This window comes from Trachurus japonicus, chromosome 3 (genome assembly GCF_045865225.1).
Source record: "Trachurus japonicus isolate A0001 chromosome 3, Traja_1.0".
Classification (NCBI taxonomy): domain Eukaryota; kingdom Metazoa; phylum Chordata; class Actinopteri; order Carangiformes; family Carangidae; genus Trachurus; species Trachurus japonicus.
In genome coordinates, this window is record NC_140909.1 from 30636410 (window position 1) to 30660671 (window position 24262).

At 40.3% G+C, this 24262-nt stretch overlaps 2 protein-coding genes across 6 annotated transcripts in view; both read left to right on the forward strand.

Annotated features, from left to right (window-relative positions):
• Positions 1–16402, forward strand: part of LOC146990149 (tetraspanin-18B-like) — a 36529-nt gene extending 20127 nt beyond the window's left edge. For 3 of the 4 annotated variants that reach the window (XM_085769680.1, XM_085769689.1, XM_085769671.1), the window contains 7 exons: positions 11319–11414; positions 11545–11739; positions 12845–12919; positions 13997–14095; positions 14199–14366; positions 14700–14783; positions 15721–16402. In XM_085769680.1, coding sequence (XP_085625806.1) covers positions 11352–11414; positions 11545–11739; positions 12845–12919; positions 13997–14095; positions 14199–14366; positions 14700–14783; positions 15721–15768 — 732 coding nt within the window. In that variant the 5' untranslated portion in view covers positions 11319–11351 and the 3' untranslated portion in view covers positions 15769–16402. The remainder of the gene's footprint in view (positions 1–11318; positions 11415–11544; positions 11740–12844; positions 12920–13996; positions 14096–14198; positions 14367–14699; positions 14784–15720) is intronic. The other variant, XM_085769661.1, reaches the window with a different exon arrangement.
• Positions 16403–19014: 2612 nt separating this feature from the next.
• Positions 19015–24252, forward strand: LOC146990150 (uncharacterized). 2 transcript variants are annotated; one of them, XM_085773136.1, is made up of 4 exons: positions 19015–19363; positions 21829–22140; positions 22211–22252; positions 23845–24247. In XM_085773136.1, exons 1-4 carry the CDS (start codon positions 19273–19275, stop codon positions 23898–23900), a joined length of 501 nt encoding a protein of 166 aa, XP_085629262.1. In that variant the 5' UTR covers positions 19015–19272; the 3' UTR covers positions 23901–24247. The 2 variants fall into 2 exon arrangements, with proteins under 2 accessions (XP_085629262.1, XP_085629263.1); XM_085773137.1 differs by lacking the exon at positions 22211–22252 and having other exon boundaries at positions 19046–19363; positions 23845–24252.
• The last annotated feature ends 10 nt before the right edge of the window (positions 24253–24262 follow it).

Genomic DNA, 24262 nt, shown 5'->3' on the forward strand with positions numbered 1-24262 from the left:
CAGGCAAAAATATTGCAGTTTTTAAAATATACCATACGTGTCGAGGAGGGAAACACTGTTAGCTCTGTGTAACGCCACTCACTCACTCAGGTCCAAACGCGCTGTAATCATGTAATATGGGGAGAGGGTCCTGCTGTCTACTGTATGTCAGCCGGGTAGTCACACGTCATGCTGCACACACTACAGGAGAGATAGTCCCATTTACAGGCTGCAACATCCGCTGTGTTTTGTTTTGAAGTTTCAATCCATAACAACATATAAAAACCTCAATGTAGTTTTCCATCTCCTCTCTCGGCTTCTCTCTGGAGCTCTAGTAACAACAGGGCAGTGTCACCTCTCTCAGTTATACAATTTAAATTGAGCAGATTTCAGATAAAACACTCAGAGAAACCTACAGTACACATGTTGGATGGTGGGTCCAGGTGGGCAGGGCCTGGTCACTGTTGTGACATCACAAAGTCACAGAAGTCCTGACAGCTGTATTTAAGGCTCAGTTTCTGAATACAGACTGTGTGCATCTGAGGCTTAAATACTCTCATACTCCCACTGTATAAGTAAATGCAATTAATTGCAAAGTAATTGCACGTTTTTTATACCATAAAAGGGTATTTTTCAAGTGTTTAATAATGGATAAACATACTGCTTTATGCAAATGTACGTATCCAAAGACCTGACCAATGGCGACTCCATCCAGGTGGTAACTGTCAGCAGAGACAGTTTAGTGTGTGGCTGTGAGCTGATTCATTTCAGGCAAGTGACTCCACATATGGATTTGATGGATTTGGTGACACAAAATGAAAAAAGAAAAAATAATTTAAGGGAAATTATGTGAATGCACCTTAACTGCAATGCCTTCATTAATACAGAATCTAAAACTGCTTTATAATAATATAAATGAATTCATAATTTACAGTGTGGTAACATACTGTACTAGCAAATATTTATGTCGAGGTTATATTGTATCACTGCTATAAAAATAGATAGAATCAAATAAGGACAGAGAAGGAGAGTTGAGGAGAATTCATCAAAAAAAAGACACAGACTGAGTGAAGCTGCATCTCTGTGTTTTGAAGAACAATAGAAGCTCTGCTCTTTTTGAAGATACTGCAAATCAGTCTTGACGCTGTTACATCAGTTGATGATTCTGACTTCTTAAAATAAGGAAAAATAAATAAATTAAAGTGTCATTATCCTTTAAAGTAGCCCTCAGTATGACCGACGGTAAGCATCTCCCCCCGAGAAGAGGGTGACGGCATCCTCCCCTTCCTCACGTCAACTTTATAACAGCTCCCAAACTAACAGGCTGGAAAAGCAGAACCCATGGCAGCACTCCCTAAAACCTCACCACACAGCTGCCAATACTGAGTGTAGTAGCATTTTAGGGATGTGTTAAATTATTCAGCTCTATCCGAGGGTACAACTCGCCCCTGTGTGCACAGTCAGCACTCACCATTACATCATCTTCACCTCAACTTAACTGTGAGGATGAAGTCATGTCGCCATGTCACGAAAACATTTGCATGACTGGAGTTCAGCCATATGACTGTGTGTGGTGTACACATATACTTTTTCTCCTACAAATGTGCCCCATATTAAAAATTAATTGATGTTGTGATTTGTACTGAAAAACAACTGGAAATTCAGGTTCATGTTAGCATAACAGTTGGACTTAGTGTTTATCACTTAGCAATTTCTAGTGTGACAATTAACTCAAAACATACATGGTTTACATGCTAAATATCATGTTTGCATATTGCTGTGCTCAGCTAACTGCTAGAAGCTTTTCATCCATTGCAAAAAATGCAAAATGTCACTCAGGTGAATAGGGCCTCTGACTCTGTTGCTACTGTACCTACTGTCTACTTATAGCCTGCTCGTGCATGAGAGGTGTTAAGGGAACAGTGGTAAATTGTATCATCAGACACACTCTGAGCTGTTTAAGGGACAAACTCCTGTAAGTGAGCCAGAACCATCTCTGAGAACCAGAGCGGCTTCTGCTCCATGCTCTGCAGTCTTACTTAATGATAGTTGAACTTCTTCAACTTGCAGCTGTTGCTCGCTGCGTCACCATGGCGACAGCAGAAACTGCTCAAGAGAGAGGCAACACAGGAGCTGACTTCACCGAGTCCGGATGGATGATTCTCTTCTGTAGCTTCAGATCTGGAGCTGGAGCAACAACAGCTTTAAATCATCTGGTCGGGGTCAATAAAAAACAATTAAACTACTTAGCTAAACTTACAGAGTGCTGGGATGAGAACAGGTGAACAGCAGCAGCGTGAAAGAAATGCTAATATAATTACTGTATATATAATAGACACCCCTGCTATGTGTGAACGTTTCAAAAATGAGATTATTGAGGCTCACCAAGGAGATGACTTGAGGGGTCACTGACTAGGTACAGCCAATGAGTTCGCAAGACTCCCTCACCTTTATTCTTTAATTTCTTTTCTTGATTATTATTTGATTTTTCAGCACAAAGTGTTGCACAAACAACAAATACTTGTTTTTGTCTGACCTGCCTGTTTAAAATCTTGAGACACAAGAATCACGTTATTTCCCATATCTGAATATACTTTATTCCTGTAGGCAAATTTGTTTTGACTGTCTTCATGATACAAAGACAAAGTCAAATACAAAGACAAAACTAAAACCCAACTTAAATACAAACACTAATACAGACGACAACTATAGCTAAAACCTGCACATATTCTGCATTTCGTGACGTGTTGTTTTGGAGACCGGACAGTTTGGGTGAGAGAGAAAGTGTAGTGTTGAAAACCATGTCAGTCGTATACAGTAGTACTATGAACTCGTTACAACATAAGGCAGTCCAGCTGAACGTCAGCAAGTTGTGTGGTGTGAACTGTACAGTAATACCTTTTTCAGTCATATGTTTTCTTATCTGATGCAGCTTGAGAAATCTTAAAGACAAACTAAATGGACTCACTTGCCCCATGACAATAAGGGATGAATTGTTGTTTTTCTTATCAATTTTTATCAATAAAATAGCAGTGAAATTCTCTGAGCTAACAATGCTCTTCACCACACCTCTATTTAAGACCAATACAACAATGGATGTTTAAATTGGTCCCAGCATAATTGTCTTTTAACAATGTGGATGGTATTTCATAAAGAAAATCTAAGAATGATGCAAGCCAGAATGATGTAATGTAATGGACAAGTCAAAAATATATTCATTTGTTTCCTTAATTAGAACAAAATTTGGTCCTTAAAGGTTTTCTCCAAAAGGCGAATCTTGAAAGAGGGTGAGTGTTGTACATTGTAGAACAAAGGCTGAAGGGAAGGTTGCTCTGGGAGTTCAGCTCTTGTCAATTTAATTCTACAACAGAGAAAAAGCAGAACCATTGGTGTATGTTTTTTATCCTGCGCGTCTTTAAATATCAGTGCTGTAGGGTGCACCTAGTCCTCAAGTTTCCAACTCCTGAGTGTTTAAATTGCTATCATGGTAATGACTGCAGCACTGCAGCTAATAAGGAGAGAAGCGAGACTAAATGGACTCCAACTGGTTTGAGTGCCTCGTTGAAGTGGCGGACAATTTGTGTAATTAAAGTGAAAGTGTGGATGAACCCTTGAGAGCTTGTGTTCTCCCTCTCTTCTCCACTTCTGTACGCTCACATACGTTTAACATTCAAAGCAGGAAAGTCAGTCGATATGGACGCTCGCACCTCCGCCACCTTCAGGGACACCCCTGCTTTTATGTATTCTTCCAACACCTGCTTATATTTGGTATGCATCTCAGGGCCTTTCCTAAATCAAAGTGTGTGAAAGAAGATAATTTGATGTCTCCCCTGCCTGCCTCTATTTATGGTTATGACGCATGGTGGCAGTCCCTCAAAGGCAGGAGCTGTCCATGTGACTGGTTTTCATATCAGGTGGCTTTCAGCAAGGACAGAGGCAGAAGGGAGTGGTAATAATTACCTCTTTGAAAACTCTCCCCTGAGGCTGGCTTTGTCCAAGATCTCTCTTCCCCCGGTTCACGAGTGTTTCTCATCCACCTTCATTTACTTACTTCACATCAAAATTAAAGGTGAGAACTCACCCAGGATTTAGGGATGTTTACCTCATGAAAACGTCCTAGAGGTGGTTTGAAGAACTCTTTTTATCTGTTCATGAGTTGTGCTCATTGTTTTGAACAGCGCTCTGAGTCGATATTGTTTAGCTTCTCTCTGAAAAATATGATATTTGTGCGATGTACTTAAAGTCCATATTGATCACTTATATTTATAATTTATTGGTTCTTCCTCACACTCAGAGTGTTTAAAAATAACAACAAAATGTCAGTGGGACTGAGAGCTCAATGCAAGATGCAAACATACTACAAATTCAGAAAACAGTTCCATCAATTTGACAACACATTAGATGCAAAAACTCTCAACACAGCGGAGGTGCTAAAGACTAATGCTATGCCAACAGCACATACCCCAAACTATCTGATTGATGTGATATTTATATTATAATAAACCAAACAAACTCAACTAGATTTTCAACACCACTAACAGGCAGCCTTCTTCACAACTTCTAAAGTTAGGAGGCATTGAACAAAAGCATGGCATGTGTGTGACTTTGCATACATGTTTCTTTGAGTTGCATGGAGTTGTACTCTCAGAGCCACCGTACCTTACACCGTGTTCAGGGCACCAGAGCCTGCACAGATACACAACAGTTTCCCCAATGAGGCCACAGCACTGTCCATGTTTACATTGCTCTTGTTACTGATGTATGGATGCAGAAAGAAAAAGTCCACTGGGCCTATTCCCAGCCACCTGTTCATTGGTCCACAACACAGCTCTGATGGATGAAGGCAATCGGGTCCAGTGGTTCTCCAGCACTGAGGGAACACACTTCTAAATGTGCTGCACTTCTCTCCAGCTGCTGTGACACTGTGATTTATTGGACTGGAGTATCCTGTCACTTGTGGCTAATGACTGCAGAAACGGTTACACAGACTGGCTGTGGGAAGCCTGGGGATTCACACTGGGATCCTGTTTCATGGTACAATATGCTGACTGTGCAGTCCCTGACACTGCGGGCCAGGGCTTGTATTATAAATGCTACAGTAATAAAGGAGTCGAATGCAATGAGCGTCAGCGTAACAGAGCTGAAGTGAAATGTTTGACGTCAGCAAAACATGCAACTTTACAGTATACTGTATGGACATTTGTAGGAATAATTCACTGAAACTTTCTACTACATTTCCTGTGTACAAACATGCTTACATATTATAACTCTAACCCTAAACTATTACATCTTTATGGCCCAGTCTTTCCCAAGATTCATTGAGTTATTAATAAAAAATAATATAGCAGTAAGTAATACTGACAGAGAGCAGGGACAGCATTACAATTGTAAATGTACTGTAAGTGTTGGGATTCAGCTCAGTTTTACAACAGCTGAATTTCCTTAAAGTGATAGTTCAGGTTGTGTGAGGTAGTCAGGTAGTCCATGTTCTCCCTGCTGTAGATTCACATTTATGGCAAGCTGTGCATATATGACATTATCCACTGCTCCATTGATTGCTTTCTTGCCAGCTTTATTGAAAACAAATGCCTATGGCGAGGAGGAGGGTTAGCAAAACAGTGGAAAAGGGACCTGCATTAGTTCCCCTTTAAAATGGCATTAGAGACAACTTTTATTGCAGATATCTGCAACAACTTCACTGAAAATGACATTAAACATTCAACACATCCTAAATGTAAATTATTTCACCTGTCATCTGTAATTCAGTTTTGACTAGGCATACTTGATGAACAAAAAAGGCTCACGCACATCCAGAGTGCAACCAGGTGCTGAGTCCAGGGAGGTGAACATCAAAAAGAAGAAAAGGACTCGCCACACTGTAGATGCTCCCAAGTGTACAAAAATGTATTGGAGGACTACATTAAAAAGGGACAACGTTTCGAGCAATGCGCTCTTCGTCAGGTTCGTCATTGACCTGATGAAGAGCGCATTGCTCGAAACGTTGTCCTTTTTTAATGTAGTCCTCCAATAAATTTTTGTACACTTGGGACCACATAGTGAACAATACTGTCAGAATTATTGTACATGATATGACATTGCTCATACAAAACTTCCAAATTGAATACTGGGCCAAATTAACTGGAGGAAGAGAAAAGAGGCTTTCCTTTGGATATTCAACCAATAAATAAATCACTTGAACCGTGCTAGTGGCTGTTGTGGAGAAGATATTTTGAAAATGACATGAAATCGAACAAGCTGATTCACTTAACTTGGGGCTCTTCAGGCTGTCCTGACTTCATGGTCAACACAAACCGTCAGCTCAATAACCTGAACTATCACCTTAAAACATGTTTTTTTCAAAAACAACTCTCGTACATTGTCAAGGTTTCTAGGCAGGAGGAGATGCACCTTGTAGGCACAGCTGGGTGGTAAAGTGACAATTCTCCATAGATCTTCTCATTTAAGTTCAGCCTTGAAGTGGTGGTCTACATTTTTGTAGACTGCACCCCATGAAGAGGTGCACAGCTCTGACGTCAGTGTTGTGTTCAGTTTGTGCACTGCCCCCATGAGGCCAACTGCTGAAGCTCAGACCGGTTGATAACATTGTGGCAGTTAGAGTCAGATTAGCAAACTCACCTGATGCTGATGCTGTCCCAGTGTTGGGGATCAAACCCAGCACCTGAAGCATCTCTGGTGTCCGCTCACAGCACACTGACTCTAGGCTGAGCGACTCTCCATGACTGCAGAGAGGAGAGGGAATTATGTGAGGCCACTCTCTGTGTGGCTGTGTGAAATTACCCAGCTGCCCCCCAGACCTATTTTTGAAAGGAGCCACAGCTGCTGAATGGGACCTGAGCACCACTTAGTTTTACTGTGGGCGCCTTTATGGGCGTTGCAATGCAAAATCTGAGCAATGCAAAGAGGACTGTCCATTTTCACTGATGTGCCATACCAAGGCAGGAGAAAACCTCGTGATCCAGCAGTGAGTTACAACCTGAATTAGAGCTGCAGCTTCCAGGTGGCTCACACACCACCACAGAAACCAGGGTACACGTCCCAGCTGCAGCACCTCAGCCCATTCACACACACATTTAGGATGTATGCCGGTGGGAAGCAGGTGAGGGATGGAGGGAGAAGAGCTGTTGGTTTTTGCCACTGCACACACTGGTTTCTGGTCTGTCCAGTGGTGGAGATAGAAACAGCTCAGCTACTGAGCCGCTGAAGTCAGTTTATATGAACATTTCAGCAAAACAGTTCAGATTCCCACAGGAAAAAAAACTCACTGCCCTGAAGCAACACATTGACCACTGATTGAGAATGTGCTTGAATGATAATCACAAGAAGTCATCGAAAGCGGATGATGTTTAGCACGGTGGAGCAGGCACCCCATATGCAGAGGCTATAGTCCTCGCTGCAGCAGCCCTGGTTCGATTCCACCAGTGGTCCTTTGCTGCATGTCATCCCCCCTTTCACTGTCTCCCCATTTCCTGTCACTCTACAGCTGCCCTATCGTTTAAATCAACAGAACCACTCTATGAACCTTCAGCTGCAAAGCTCCTCCCCCTGAGTCAAACTCGCAGCATACACATGAAACATATGCTCACATTTAGGGCTGCACAATTAATTGCAATATGACCAAGTGCAAAGCCTCTCACTTTACACACTCAGGTAATGGCAACATGACAAGAAACATGTCAATACAACAACAAAGGCAGAGCAGAAGAAGACTGAAAGCTTGTGAAGATGGATGTAAACAAGGCAATATCCAAGCGGTCTTGCAAATATGAGTGTTTTTGTATTTTTAGACTTCAGGGTGCACATACTATATCTTTGTGCAACAAATACTGAATGTAAACAGATTTGTAATGTGGTTTATTTGTACCTCTGATGCTGGAGCCTCCATGACTCTAAGTGAAACTTACTACTTCTCTTTATCATTACAAAAATTGTGAACTACATGTTGCTGAAGTGTTTGTGTTTTGTATTCATCACAACACTGTCTGGAGTGATTTTGCCATTAACAATGTAGATAAATGTGTAACTTACTGTACTGTACAACTAATTACTAAATTAGAAATCTGACCAAAATTACCTGAAAAACCTTGAATTTACAGTTAATTACATCAAACCATCAGAAAATCTGGACACCACAGAAAACATGTACAGGGAACAACCAGTGTCATTTAGTGGATAGAGCTAAAGGACACAAGGGGGGTGATAAAGAACTATAAATGGGAGAAATGACATACCTGCAGAGCTATTTCCACAGGGAAAATAAAAACAGTGACTAAAAGAAATTATTTGGTGATATAAATTCAAATGTGTACATAAATACAGAATCTCAAAAACGAGGAAGGAAAAAAAGGCCATGCACATATATTCATGTAAAACATTGACGTCAGTCCCTCAGTCATCAGTGTTTTTTTAAAACCCTTTGTCATTGCTAAAAACTTGAATATGAACGTTGTCTCCTGCCAGACTTGGAGGAAAATTACACCCTGGCACGTCGTCCATGTTTCCTCTCACAGAGCCTGTCAGTCTGCAGAAAGGTCGGTGTTTGAAGCTGCTCACTTGAGCATCCAGAGGTTTCTCTGTTATAAATGGCAGCTGTGGTGAATTCACAGCTGCTTTTCGATGTATTTGTCGTCATATAATTACAGTTGTAGTAATTTAATTCTGATTGATCAAGTCGTGATTACTTGTAATGGTGACAGCTGTTTTTGCATTCATGACCCCTGCTGGTTTTTAATCAAGACGCCCGTTTATGCCTCTCTGTAATTATGGCAGCACTTTTGTGATTGCAATAAACATGAGTGTGTAATCATGTTTTCTCTGACATCACTACAAAGCTTGTCATGTTTTAGTGTTTTGTATCTTTGACAGCTCTTCATGTTTCCTTGTCTGTTTTTTTTTTCTTCTTCTTCTTCTAGCCGCTGTGATTGTGTTTGTTTCTTTGTGCATGTCCATCTTTGTAATTGTATGTGTAATTGTGTTGACCTGAGTGATTGTCAGAGATGTGCTAATCCAGGGTGTGTGTGTGGACAAATTCCCAACACACCATACTTACCCTTATTCTATCAACCCTGACCTCACCCCCAAAGAGGCTGCAATTACCCAGAGTGCACTGATGGTCACAAAACCTGCGTTTAATTTCAGCAAGAGCATTTTACCTCATTAAAGTAAAAGCTCCACTCAGAGCAGTCAAATTAGCAGCAAATACACATTTACATGGCAGAAAGTCAGAGCGAGATGGTGAATAAGCAGTAACCACTGATGTCAACCACCGATCAGATTCAACCCCAGATCATGTATTTGACAGCAACTGTTTAGGGAGTAAATAATTCTGACAACTGATTAATCAGCTGATATTTCTCATGTTTACATAAACACATTTTTTTGCAATGATCCCTCAAATGTGCTTCATAAACGTGAAACAAAAATGCATCAGAGGCTCAACATTTCACTGTTTGGCAATAAATAACTTTTTTTTATTAACACTGCAGTAAAATCTTGGAAAATGTCAATAAATTGCAGTGTCCGGTTGTGAAAAAAACAATTGTTCAGTAGGAACCAGTGGATTAAGAGCTGAGAAGTCAAAAAATAGTCCAACAGATTTTTCCCCTGAGGCCAAATCACAGAGACACTGAAAATGATGCTTGTTATGTTTTGTTCCATGAATAAACGGGAAACAAATTAACAAGTTTTAACATTATAATTTCAAAAGGATAAAACGACACAGTCATCTCAGTGGTGATGCTCCTGGTTAAACGTGCAGATATTAAACTGCAGTGCTCGTCCCCTCAGATGTGACAGGTGGCTCTATTCTAGTTTTAACTGGTAAACACCATCAGGGCTATAAGTGCACAGTTGGTCCTCTTCACACCCCCACTGATGGCCCCACTCACACCAGCACGTCCTCCTCAGCACCAGCCAACATCCCTCCATGTGTCGCGCTATCCCACAGGGACAGGCTGTCAGTGTCACGTCCCAACAACTGACACAAACTGTTACCGTCCATGTGTCACCTCCGTACGTCTTTGTCCCGCTCCCTGTTCGCTCAGATCAGCTGCAGATAGAGAGACTGAGGCTGGGGTGCCGGTGCTGCCCTAAAACAAGCTGTTGCCCTAAAACAAGCTGCATGAAGCTGCAGAGCTGTGTGTGTTGTTTCTGGAGCAGGTGCATGATGATTTCTGGTTACAGGAAAACTCACCCATCTGTGTGTGCAGGAAGAAAATCACTGAGTTTTTATAAAGCATCAAAATAAAGCAATTTGTCCTGTTTCCTGAACATTTCTTATTTTGGATTTGGAACAAGAGATTGATGATGCTGCAGTTTCAGATGATTATTCTTCCACACCAGCATCAGTTGCTCTGATTGTCCAAGTTCTGGTTGTCCATCGGTCTGTCTCATTGTAAACATGAAGTCTCAGTAAGAAAGAACTTCTTCAAATATGGTGCAAGCATTTACTGAGACTGGATTGGACCAACAAGGTTTAATTCAATCTACGATTAGCTTTAATCAGAGTTTAGTAAAACAAGTTTTTAAATTAAATTATCCAGGTTTAAATTTAGGCCAAACTCTGTTGCAGCATTTCAAATAAACTAGGTTTAGCAAAGCCATCTTCATTTATTCAGTCGGCCCAGTCACCTGTTCAGGTCCACAACAGTTTTCTCTGGTATCTGGACAAAAAATAATCAATTTCATGAAACTCAGTGGTTTGAGTCTTCCAGGATGAACTCGCTCTTAATCAATCCATCTCAAAAAGACAGAATGATCAAAATGTTTACACTTTACAGCTTTGATATGTGAAAATAAATTTGTTGGTTTTATCATGTGATATAAACCCCTATTTCACTGTGAACAAGTCTGTATTGATGGACAATAATCATTTGCTGAGGTTGTGCTGATTCAGAATAAGTGCAGCACTGATGATGAAACTCTAAAAGTGTATTATTGTTTTTTTTTTTGTTTTTTTAAAACACTAAGTTGGAAACAATGAAAAAATGTGACTTAGGACCTAAGAGCCATGTCTATAATAATAAAATGAAGTGATTCCAAGTTTCAAAGGTCAATGCTAATGAAAACATGAATCACTGGGTCAACACCTTAATAATCGTCACAAAGAGTCTTGAAGATAGGGAAGAGAGAAATAAAGAGAATACACAATCAATGAATTACGATCCTGTCATATAGATGTAGTGTGATGTAACATTTACTGTTACTGTGTCACAAACATGTTGCATCACCTGCTGCAGCTGAACACCTGAATGTAACAGGTGGTTGATGGTGTTTGAAGAGGTCTTGAAATACCTTTGCACCGTGTGTGTGTGTGTCTGCAGGGGCAGGGGGAGGTTTCAGCAAGAGGCTCAGCCATGGAGGGCGACTGCCTCAGCTGTATGAAGTACCTGATGTTCATCTTCAACTTCTTCATCTTTGTGAGTGCAGCACTTCCTCCTCACTTTTCTTCTACTATCTAATAATCAATGATCCTGTTTTATTTTCATTGCTGAGGCAAAACAATATCAGAATATTATAATTATTTAAGTGATGCTCTCTCTCTCCCAGCTTGGCGGCTCCTTCCTGCTTGCTGTGGGTGTCTGGGTGCTGGTGGACCCGATGGGCTTCAGGGAGATTGTGGCGGCCAACCCCCTGCTGTTCATGGGGGTCTACGTCATCCTGGCCATGGGCAGCATGCTGTTCCTGCTGGGCTTCCTGGGCTGCTGTGGAGCCATCAGGGAGAACAAGTGTCTGCTGCTGTTTGTGAGTCACACTCCACAGTTGATCTGTGATTAATGTGCTAATATTTACTGGTGGGATGGTCTTCCATTTAACAGAAAAGTACTTGAGAAAATATTTCAGAGAGTTTGAGAATCAATGCATCATGCATGTAGCCTATATGCAAATGTTACTTTATTACAAATTAATCAAAAACAGTGACAAATATTGTCCAGAAACCCTCAAAGGCCTCACCTCATTTGGCATAAAAAACATGCTCATAGAACAAGATGACAGCAGCTGAGGTGTGTGTAAATATGCGTATATACAGTGTTAAGTAGGATACCTGCTGATATCAAGAAATGTTATTAAAGAAAGTACATTGTTTTTTCTGTTAAATGTCTCATAGAACAACTCAAAGAGATCTGCATCAGTTCAAAGCTGTGCAGTATTTGTGAGTCACAAATGAAACATTTGTTGATTTCAGCCTTTTTAGTACTTTCTGTTTGTATCGATCGAGTCTAAAATCTCTGCTGCTTCACCACAGCAGCTACTTCTGCTTTATTCATGAGGCTGTGTGGCTCTTATTTACAGTCACACTCAGCGGACTCTCCACAAGTCAACATGTTCACTGACACAGTGGGATGTTGTTCATGTCGTCATCTGCTCTGCTGTGTGCAACAATGTAAAGAGAAAGGAAACCTGCAGAAGGAATGTTTCAGGAATTTTAGGAGCTTTATAATGTTTTATTATAACGTTAGCCATGTATTTCATAATGAAAGCACACTGTTGTGTTTAAACAGTCGAATCATCCTTTATATGTATCTAATTCAATTTGTATGAGTAAACATTATCAGTAGTTGTTATCAGAGCTTCAATCACTGTATGTGGTAGCTGTATAGGACGAGAGTGAGACAGTGTGAGGGCGCCACCTGGGGGAGAATGATTGTAATGGTGCAACAATGCAAAAAAATAATTCCTGTCAGTTTAATATAAATCATATTTTGCTGTTTCTATCCATGCTTTTGTTTTGATTTGAAAACCCTTATGATTTATATCTGGAGGTACAATGAAGCTTTTGTTCAGACAGTCTACGGGTTTACGCTTGTTTGGTTACTTGTCTCACTTTCTCTTCTTTCTCTATTCTCAGTTCTTCATGCTCATCCTCTTCATCTTCCTCGCGGAGCTGGCGGCCGCCATCTTGGCCTTCCTCTTCAGGGAGCATGTGAGTGCTACCTCAGTTGTTGATCTGAAAAACACAACTAGGTCATTTCTTTAGATATAAAAACATGTCGACTTCACTCTCTCCGACAACTGAAAAAGGTCGACCTTCCTGCTCCTGCCCTGACCATGTTTTACAGAGGCACCATTGAGACTGTTCTCACATACTGCATTACATCTTGGTTTGGCAGCAGCACAGCAGAAGAGAGGCACAACCTAAATAGGGTAGTGAGAACAGCAGAGAAAATCATTGGTGTGCCACTGCCACATCTGCCGGACATCTATAGAGTCTGTTGTGTGCGCAGAGCAGAGGACATTTTAAAGGACCCCACACCTCTCACAGCATGTTCACAATCATGCAGTCAGGAAGAAGGTACAGAAGCATCAAAGCAAGAACCACTCGCCTGTTGAACAGCTTCTTCCCCACAGTGATCAGACTCCTTAACAAAAGAATGTGAATTGCATAAACTGATTTTTTAGAGTGTTTATCTAATGATAATTTTTATTCTCTTTTATGTATGATCATTAATTTTATATGTTGTTTTTAATTATACATGTTTTACTTATTTATTGTTGCAATTAATGCACTGATCTTGATCTCGAACGGTGGATGTGTGAAACATAATTTTGTTTTTATGTGACGCATAAGAATGACAAATAAAACCTATCCTATCCTATCCTATCCTATGTCCACAAGTCATCTGTGCAACAGCTCATCATGACCCACAGGTTTTGTTGCTAGGTGACGTCTAACAGTCGTAGCAGTCATGACAGGAGCAAAGGGAATGGTATTGTTATAACCATGACAACATAGGTAGTCTGACATTGTTTCAATCCAAATCATGACTTTGTCCCAAATCCACTAAAGCATGACCCTTATTAAAGTAACCATGGTGAACGTTTGTGGTGACTGAAACCACAATAACTACTGTACGGTCCAGTTGGAGGAGGGTTGTTGTGGGAAACGCTACTGTGGGTCGAACCAGAGATTAAAGAGAATGGTGCCATTTGGCTGAATGACATTCAGTGCAGTCTGTGTTTTCACCTGGTGGCTGACTGACTCTTGTGTCTGTGTCCTCAGTTAACCCGGGAGTATTTCAGCAGGGAGCTCAAACGTCACTATCAGGGTCACAACAACACCGATGTCTTCACCTCCACATGGAACGCCATCATGACCACGGTGAGGCGTTGGTTCACCAGTTACCGCTCCTCCTTTCTTGTTATTTTTCTGTGATGACCGTCACCACGTCATCCTTCCCCTTCACCTTTTCCTTCCTGCACAGTTCGACTGCTGTGGTGTGAGCGGGCCCGAGGACTTTGAGGAGAGCCTCTTCAGACTCCTCAACCCCAACAAGATGGTGCCAGAGGCCTGTTGCCAGAGGAACAGTTACCAAGGAGACATGAGCGTGGAGCAGTGTGTGAGCGGCAGCGTGGCCTTCAGGCACAACAAGGTCTCACCGAATATCAATATCATCACTTTGTGATGAAGCAACTATGCAAATGGTGTAAGGTGTCAAATGAGTTAACTGTTACATCTGTTACTGATGCAGTGATGTGTGAAAGAACATTTTATTCATAAAACTGACAAAACACTATGACTGAATAACAACAGCAAGGTTTAACATTTAAACCAAACCTCTGACTTTTTACTTAAAACCATGATTGAATTTAATTCTGTGGCATCAAAACTTTAGAGAGGTTAGTTCAGGCAGCACATTATTACAAAGATGCTGAAATTCACTTTTAAGATGATGGTTTCACAACGTGGCTGTTTTTTCCTGCAGGGCTGCTACTCTGCAATGGTCGATTACTTTGAGACGTACATCTATACAGCTGGAGCTCTGGCCATCGTGGTTCTGACCATTGAAGTACGTGGAATGTCCTCTGACTCCTTTTATTTTAAATCATTGATAATTTATTGTTTATTCTTTATTAAGAAGACTATAAGTTATAAGTGCATCATTTTAACATCATGTAAAGAAAGATTTTATTCAGTGCAAGACATCATCACATTAACAGTTTCTTATTCTACACTAATAAATGAATAAAAAGTTGAGTTTTCAGTTTTAGACCATGTGGAGAGAAGTAGCACATCTTCAAACTCAGTTTTATTATTTAGTTTCAGGATGGTTCTAAACTTTTTTATGTGGATAAATAAAGAGATGAGACAGGTTTAAAATGCTTCAGGAGCAGAGATACTGGGTTTCAGAGTTTATGATAATGTCTTTATTAATAGTTGAGTTTGCAAAATTACTATCAAAAATATGTCTTCAGAGGTGCCTGGTTGTTAGCTGTGGACCAGTGGCCTCTCAGGCCTCATACTGTTTCATTCAGGTTTAAACATTCAACAACCAAGTGCTTGTGTATGTTAAATTAAAACATGACCCTGAATCAGATGTTACAGCTGATTAGAGGCCTAGAGTCTAGTGTCTGGTTTACAAATGGTGTGTTCCCACATTTGTCTGAAAGCAAAATGTAAGCAGTAAGGGGAGTTCAGGGAAGCTTCACTGAATAAAATAAGATTTATCCACAAAATAAAGGTCACTCGATAACAGAGTGGTTAGAGTGTAGACACTATGAGCAGTGTCCACAGTTTGCAGTCTGCCATTCCCCTTGCAACAGAACACACAATTTATACTCTGTTGTTCAATTTGTGCAGCAAGTGGAGGCATTGTGAACATTTCTTACGAAAGTGGCTGTGGTCAGTGAATGTGCTAACATACAGTACTCAAAGTCTTTGACCACCTCAACTGTCCGTCCATTAATCATGATTTCTGATCCGTGTGTGTCTCCGTCTCTCTGCAGCTCTTTGCCATGGTGTTTGCCATGTGTTTATTCAGAGGCATCCAGTAACAGCCCTTAGCATCACCATCATCATCATCGTCATCCGCCGTGGGAAAGGCACAAAGCAGAGGGAAAACAAAGCTGTAAAATATGAGATGTATTTGTACAGTGATAGTTTATGTGTCTCATTGGTTTTGTGGCATCATTTTGTACTTCACAGCAGCAGCAGCTGCTGCTTCGGGCACAACAGACACACAAAGGAAGTAGTCTGTGACCTGAGGCCCAGGTTATGGCACTTGAAGGGTTAACACAGGTGAGTCCAGGTTCTACAAGACGAACACAGAAGTCACTACAGTCCAGGACCTGTCTGTGTCCAGGCAGCTGGAAACACAGCACATAGTTTACAGCCTGATTCCTGTTGTGGGTTTGACCCTAAGGATTCTGGGAAGTCTGCACAGGTCAGGCAGCATGGACACAGCACATATTACACTGCAGCCTCACAGCAGTCAGAGCCGTCAGGGTCACAGAGAAGACTTGACCAGTGGAGGTCAAGCATTTTGAGCCGAACAGAAACCAGAACATCGAACCTCACGCAAGAACTGTTTTCAACTCATCACAAAATCACAAGGTTTCGCAGTCTCTAAAACTGGATTACACCAACATGGTTTAATTTGATCTCAGATAAGATCTAATCAGAGTTATGGTTTAAAGGGACAACAAGGAGTTTTGGAAAAGCGAAGCGTTTTCACACTACATTTATGAGCCTCCGCGTGCACCGTAAAATTCTTTGACCGGCGCAAGACGGACTCATGTTTTCATTCATCAAGAATTAAAGTCAGATGTTCAAAGACGATCAGATACCGTCATAGTTCCGACCATAAACGGCGATTCGGCGGCATGGGTTATCATGACTCGCCACAAACCGAAAGTAAAGAAACCCTGGTCGGCTCGACCAGCATTTCCACCACCACTAATAATAACAAAATAACGATAGAGACAAAACGATATATTTATCGAAAATGGAGCCATTAACAAGTGTGGGTAGCGGAGATTCATCGACATTAACGTGAGACTTTTTTATAACCAAATAGAAACTCCTCGTTGTCCCTTTAAAATTAGTTAATCCAGGTTCAAAATTAAGCCTGTCTGTTGCATCATTTCAAATAAAGTTTAGCTAAGCCAAGTTTATTAATTTAAACAATGTCTGTAATGATCAATAGGGACAAGTTTGCAGACCACATGAGATTGAAGCTGTTCCTACGCATCGTTCTTGCAGGAGGTCCGATGTCCTCAAAATGAGTCATTAAACATGAGTCTTTTCACAGCAGTTAAGATTTTTTTAAAGGTGTATTGTGTGTTTATAAGAGATTGTACATTTGTGTAGTGAAGTAGTTTATAAGTTCATGTCATAGAGAATTTAGACTGGGGTAGTCTAAGTCTGAGAAGCTGTAAATTCATCTGCACAAAATGAGACTGTGTGAGAGTGTGAGACTGAGAGTGTGAGTGTGTGTTTGAGTGAGCATGTGAGCGAATAATCCTCAATAGGATTGTGCCAGTGTACAGTGTGTTTTGTCTTCATGCACAGTGTAATAATGTTCATTTTGTTGGTGGTTATAAAACTAGAATTTTATTTAAAATAACTCATTTTTTCTGTGTGTATTTGAAAACTTTGTATAAATGGCACCAATCAATATTAAACTGATTGCTGTGATTTAAGTGGTGAAGCATTTTATTTAGGTTTCATACCCAGATTTGGACATTTCAAATCAAATCTTTAATTTTAGTATTAATCCTAGTAGTCTGTGCAGAAATGTAATATATGACATATGTGTACCTATATCAAAAGTAGTATTTCGATGTCAAATGTCAACATTTTTAACTGGCAGTATGAGATAATATATTCAAAGTAAAAATTCTTCATTTGATTTCATTGAAAATATCTATATAATGATTTTTTTTATCCGATATAAGATTTGCAACCGTATTATGTTAACAATTGATATATACAGTATACTGTATACACACACATTTTATTATTTTTGAAGTATATTTTTAGGGCTTTTTTGTCTTTATTTGACAGTACAGTTGAGAGAGACACGAAATGGGGAGGCAGAGAGAGGGGGAATGACATGCAGTGAAGGGTCGCCCGATGCGGGATTCAGACTGGGGCTAACTGCAGCGAGGACTCTGCATATGGGCTCTACCCACTGCGCAACACGACGCCCCTAAGTGCTTTTATTTTATATACATATCATGTATGTCATATGTAGACATTCAATATACAAATATTGCATTTGCATTTGGAAGAAAACACAACACCAACAAGTCACAACACAGACCCAAAAGCAAGTGCAGTAAGAATAATGGTTGTGTTTCTGAGTTGTTTTGTGCTTTTAATCTGAAAGTAAAAAGCACATCCTCCTGTAGAGACTTCTGTGTGTGCTGCTCAGTGGAGATGACTGTGACTCAGCAGTTTGTTTGGCAGTGTGTCTGTCTATGATTCTGTATGCTGCTGTTCCTGCACGCAAATCAACAGCGCACCCTCAGACAAGTAGTTCCCATTGCATCAGGGATAGTTCCCCACCCAAGCAGCTGGTGGTGGCATTACCTTGAATATCCACTAGCCACATGAAGAAGAAGTAGTTGTTCACTTGCTGTCTCCAAATGAAATGAATATTGTTGGGATGGGAGTGCAAGCCATGGATCCATGTTCCCTGAAGAGGTCGCAGGTAAGTTAACTAAGCTGCTGACTTACCAGTGTGTAAGTTGCAAACTACAGTATGAACAGTTTCATTGTGTCAGTATCATTTTACAAAGAAGCCCCAGTGTTGTACAGTAGAAGGCTGTTTTAAGCAAGGCTGTCAACCTTCAGGGCTGATTTGGCGTAGTGTGGTGTAGCCATAGTGTCTGCTGTTCCACCAGCCGGTTGAGTGTAACCTCAAGATCTCCTCTTGTTCCTAGTCTTTCTTTGTGTCTTCATTTCAGCACAACAGTTAGTTGTGTTGGTCAGTCAGTCTCAGATTTTTGAGGGAATTAAAATTTGTTTTCTGTGGTTTAATTGCTGACTTGAGACTTGCACCCTGTCCTTGAGAGTTTGCAAAGATAGCTCTACTACAGTGATTTGACACACAGAGAAAAAAAAAAGAAAAGACGGACTGTGCCACCTACAGTATGTACGTACAAATATGTGTGAGAATAGTCTGGCCACCCCCATGAAAATGGTCTGGCTCCACTGGCGTAAACCCCCTACTGAAGGAAGTCCCCTGACCGAAGGTCTGCTGCTGCTGCTGTTGAAGACCAGAATCTTCTAGTGAGTCACTGACACTGACTTATTTTGACTCTGGCACACACACACACACACACACACACACACACAGAGAGAGAGAGATAGGAGATAGAGGAGCTTCATATTACAGTGAGTTGTCTGATGCCTGGTAACCAGAGGCTTGTTAAGCGACACCACTGACAAAACAAAAGTGATATGTGGCCAACATCCTGGTGAACACACTGGGCTCCACAATCTTGATTTTTGCTAATTAAAGTTCACATTCAATATTTGAACCTGTCGAGTTAATGCGTCACCAGATGTGGAGGACACCTCTGGAACAGGTCGTGACTGCTGCTCTGTACCTGGGACTGGTTCTGTCTCACATGGTTGGAGAAGGTAAGGTTCAGAATTAAATCTCAGACTGGTTTTAATCATGTGACCTTAGTTAATCCAGATTTGAAATTAAGACAAACTCTGTTGTGCTATTTAAGATTAAACTAGTAAAGCAAAGTTTATTTATTAAGAGTTAATTTAAACTCAGTTTGATCGATAGAGACATATGTGCATATCAAAATTACAATGAGTAAACTAGAAAATTTCCTCTGGGAAATTTTGATAGGACCACGGGGGGGCTACTGCCGGGCATACCATCTCTGTCAACATGGGAATCAAACCCACGATCTTAAGGTCAAGACAGAACTGATCAGACACATGATCATCTTTCTATAAGCACTGATATGGAGGAGCTGTAATCACATTAGGTTAACTGTGTGCTGGTGTTTGTGTGTGTGTGTGTGTGTGTGTGTGTGTGTGTGTGTGTGTGTGTGTGTGTGTGTGTGTGTGTGTGTGTGTGTATCTCTTTAATCACATGAAGTTACCTGTGTGCGTTTGTGTGTGTGGGAGAGGAGTGCGCGCATACGAGCGCATGTGTATGTTACCCGTGTGTTACAGTATGGGTTGTGTGTGTGTGTAACTGTAATCACATGAAGCTACCTGTGTTGGTGTGTGTGACTCCAGTGGATTGTTTATAAACATGTTAACGAGCTCCAGGTGGATTGTTTATAAAGTTAACAAGCTCTGGCCTGAGGCTCAGAAGTTACCACGGCAACTTGAGGTGGTTGCCAATGACGATAGAGTCCCCCCAGGCTGAGACAGACAGAAAGGTCAAGAAAAAGAGCAATTTTCTGCCTCTGCACTGGTCTTGCATTAGGCTTACTGTGACAAAACGGTAACTCCTATCAGAAAAAAACACAGACCAACAGTGCTGTAAGGACTTCCTGAAAAATTTGGTACGATTTGGTGTTTCAACAGTAAATATTTTGGAGACACTTGCGAGTTTAAAACAGGGGTCCGTTCTGCTTCTCTCAGAAAATCTTTGTATTGGAGTCAATGAGGAGCAGAGACAGATGTGGCCGCACTTAAAGGCTGACAATTCAAATTCTGTAAGTCTCTCTGATATTTTGAGCACGTTGTGTGAGAGAGAACAAGATTGTCTACAAATATGGAAAAAATCATGTGTGTAGAGTGTAAATTGTGTCCAGGGGGAATGTGGAAAGAGAAAAAATCAGGAATTTTTCTCTATTTTCTCTACCATTATAATCTCATAATTTCTCCAAAAATGATCATGGTCATTGATCAGGGATTGATCAAAAACTACAGTATATGACCTATCAAAACGTGGAATAATACACCAATACACAAGACTTGTGTCTACTGTCCACTGCCCAAAGTTCAAATTGAGTCTCTAGGTGAAAGTATGCCTGAGCAGTAGACGTTTGAAAAACTCCAATGATTGTTCTTTTTCGCTCTTTTTTTTCCGCCCGTCCCATTGACTACAAATTTTGCGCAGTTCGTAAACTGTTGAGAAAAGTAATAGCACACTGATCCCGATCAAACCGCACGTTTTGATATATAATTTAATTTGTTGTACTTTCTGTCCCAAATATACAGTATAGTATAGATGCAGATTGAGATTTATGTAATCAGAATGAGAAATACTTTATTAATCCCCTGCAGGTGATTGGTATGTGACATTGCTCAATTTCACATATAACAAAATTAACCTGATATTCAAAATATAAAAACAGAAAGTAAAAAATATACCCTGTCAATAAGAAACAATACATAGTTAATATTTACCTTAAATTGACCGTTTGCAGGATGAATTAGCCATTGTTGATGCTAGGGTGCGACACCAGTTAAACAATAAGATGACTGATTGTGTTTGAAAGACTAAAACAAAATCTCAATGGATGGATGTGAATGTGTCAAATGTAGTGTGACCTGTCTTATATTCATATATATATATATATATACACAGTATATATATATATATATATATATACACACAGTATATATATATATATATACTGTACAGTAGCTACTGTGCAAAAGTTTTAGGCAGGTGTGAAAAAATACTGTTAAGTCAGAATGCTTATCCATCATGCTATACCATCAGTGAGGCGTCTGATTGGACCCAGATTTATTCACAACAACATTCAGCCAGTGTCATTTAAAACTATCATCAGCATAAAGAAGAAGAACAAGTCCTGGAAGTGATGGTATGGCTGCCCCCCCACGGAGCCCTGAGCTCAACATCATCCAGTCTGTCTGGTATTACATGTCCAAGATATTTGGAAAAAACCACCGGCCCAGGTCCTTCAAAAACTGTGTACCTTAGGATTCTCGTCTCTTTATTCACTGCATTTTGTTAATTGATGAAAAAAAGTAACACGTCCATCTTTGAAAGCATTCAGCTTTTTTCCACACCTGCCTAAAACCTTTGCACAGTACTACTACACACATACATCTCAAAGTGTTATGCTGCTTGGAGCTTTAACTATGTGATCCTCTGTCTCCAGGCAGTGTGGTCCAAGTGCTCTGTAGTCCTGGGGAGCAGGTCACTCTGCTATGTTCGTACCACTATGAGGACCAGGCCCACATCTCCCAGCTGTCAGTGCAGTGGAGGAGCCCCCACAATGAGCTGCTGTGTCACTACATCAAACACAAATTCTACCAGAACTGCACAGCCGGCTACAGCATCGCCTACAGCCCGGGCAGCATCACTCTGACCATCCAGCAGGTCAGCATGGAGGATTTCGGGGTTCATGTCTGTTCTGTGAGCAAGCGCCACGAGTTCTCTGACTACAGCATCTCGCTCGCTAGGACGTCAGGTGAGTGTAACAGATGTGGGCAGGGCATTTTTGTGAGAGGTGAGCTGACATGATGTGTTTGGTTCTTCAGAGACTGTTACCTCAACACCAAAGAGCCGAGGGAGGAAGTCAGGTAGGTTTACACACACACACACACACACACACACACACATGTATGAACTCAGTTCAACAAACTCACTGTCGTGTGACTTAGGTAGCCTACTAATAAACTTTAACCCACGTGCAAAGGTACATACTCTATTGCATTTTCATATTTGAAATGTATCTTGAAGTCAAATCAGAAATTGGAACAATTTGATATTGTGACATATAATTCTACACCATGTAACTGTATGTATAACTAACCCTGGCCTTGACATACATGTATACAATTAATTATACACCAAATCATATATATATTTTTCACAAGTGTATTTCACAAATAAGACAAACTTGACAAACAAACTTATTATTCACATTTATGTGATATATGTCACTTATATACTATAGGTGTCATATTGATTTTACCAATATAAATCTCTTTTCTATGTAGTTTGTGCATATGTGCACCTATATTGTACACCTATATTGTATACACACACAATACATATGTATATGTATATATCATGCGTGTGTTTACAGTTTATAAGAAAAACATTTATAAGCATATATGATTTATGTGTTGTTTTGCTAAACTGACATTTATAAATTAAACAGAAATGTGACATCCATGACAGAAACATACAGTATAATGCCATATAAAAAATGTATAATGGAGATATTTTCCATACATGTACGTCAGCAAACTTTGAGATGGGTATATCATATATTGTGTATAGATCAAATCATATCTTAATATAGGCCTATCCAGTGGATATATTGGTTTATAAAAAAAACACGATTTACTTTTCATTTCCTCTCAAATGTCCAATTGTTCCTTTCTTGTTCTTCCGTTGTCCAAACACGTAAATACCAGCAGGAACCAGTCTGATCTTTTACTGGTTCCTGATTCATACAACAAAACAGAAACTGCATCATTTAAGATTTTACAGAAACTTTTTTAAAGTGATGGTATCACATTAAATACTTTCTATTGGAAAGTCAAAGAAAAACTCAAACGAAATCCCACGAAAAGATGTAAACATGCACCAGACTTTTAACTACGGTGACCCTGAGAGGTCAATTCACTGTCGCCTAAAAAACACATGCAAAGAAACAAACATCATATGTCATCAATCATTTATAACTAAAGCCTAGCTGAGTCCGTCACTTTTTATGTTTACCCCAGGAGCACGTCTGTTGTGTTGTTGAGTTTTTGCAGCACATATGTTGTCAAATATAAATTTCCAGCAGGTCTTTGACTTTTGACTTGTTGTTAAGCTGTAGTGTGTTGAGTTGAGTTAACCCCAAATCCACTGTTTCCTACTAAAAACGTGAATCCCTTAAAAATAAAACTTACATATGAATAGATATCAGTAATTTCCTAAATGAGCTGCTCACTGAAGATTACAAACATTTAACTCAAACACTTGTGAGGGACTTTTCAAGTGATTGAACATTGATCTTTTCATGGGGAAAACACACCTGTGATCAGTAGTGATTTGAACAGTGACAGTTGGAGCTGCTATGTTGTTTTCAGGTTGTTTGACATTTCATGACAAAAAAACGTTTAATATAAACAAACAGGTGAAAAGTGAACTAACGAAGTTGTTTTTTGTCTTTCAGGTCTTTCCTGGACACTTGTTGTGCTTCATGCTTTGACATTATTTGTTTCTATGTAGGAGATGAACAGTGAGATTAACACATTAATTATTCAGTGAATGTCCACACAGCCACAGAAACAGGAACAGACACTTCAGCTTAGCTGGGAAACAAAACAAATATAAATCCGCACAATGGCTTCACCTAGCTTTATATAAAGTCTGTTGCATGGTGTGTGCACATGTGTGCGTGTGTGTGTACAGTCATGAGGGCGACACACTTTACAAACGCGGCCTCTCACATGCCTGCACGGGACTGCATCATTGTCTTTGCTGCTGCTTCTATTGGACAGTATGAGTGTGTGGGTGTGTGTATATATGTTGTGTAATCTCTTTTTTTACCAGCTTGGCCAGCGTCCTCTCAGAGGCTCTTTACTTAGAAA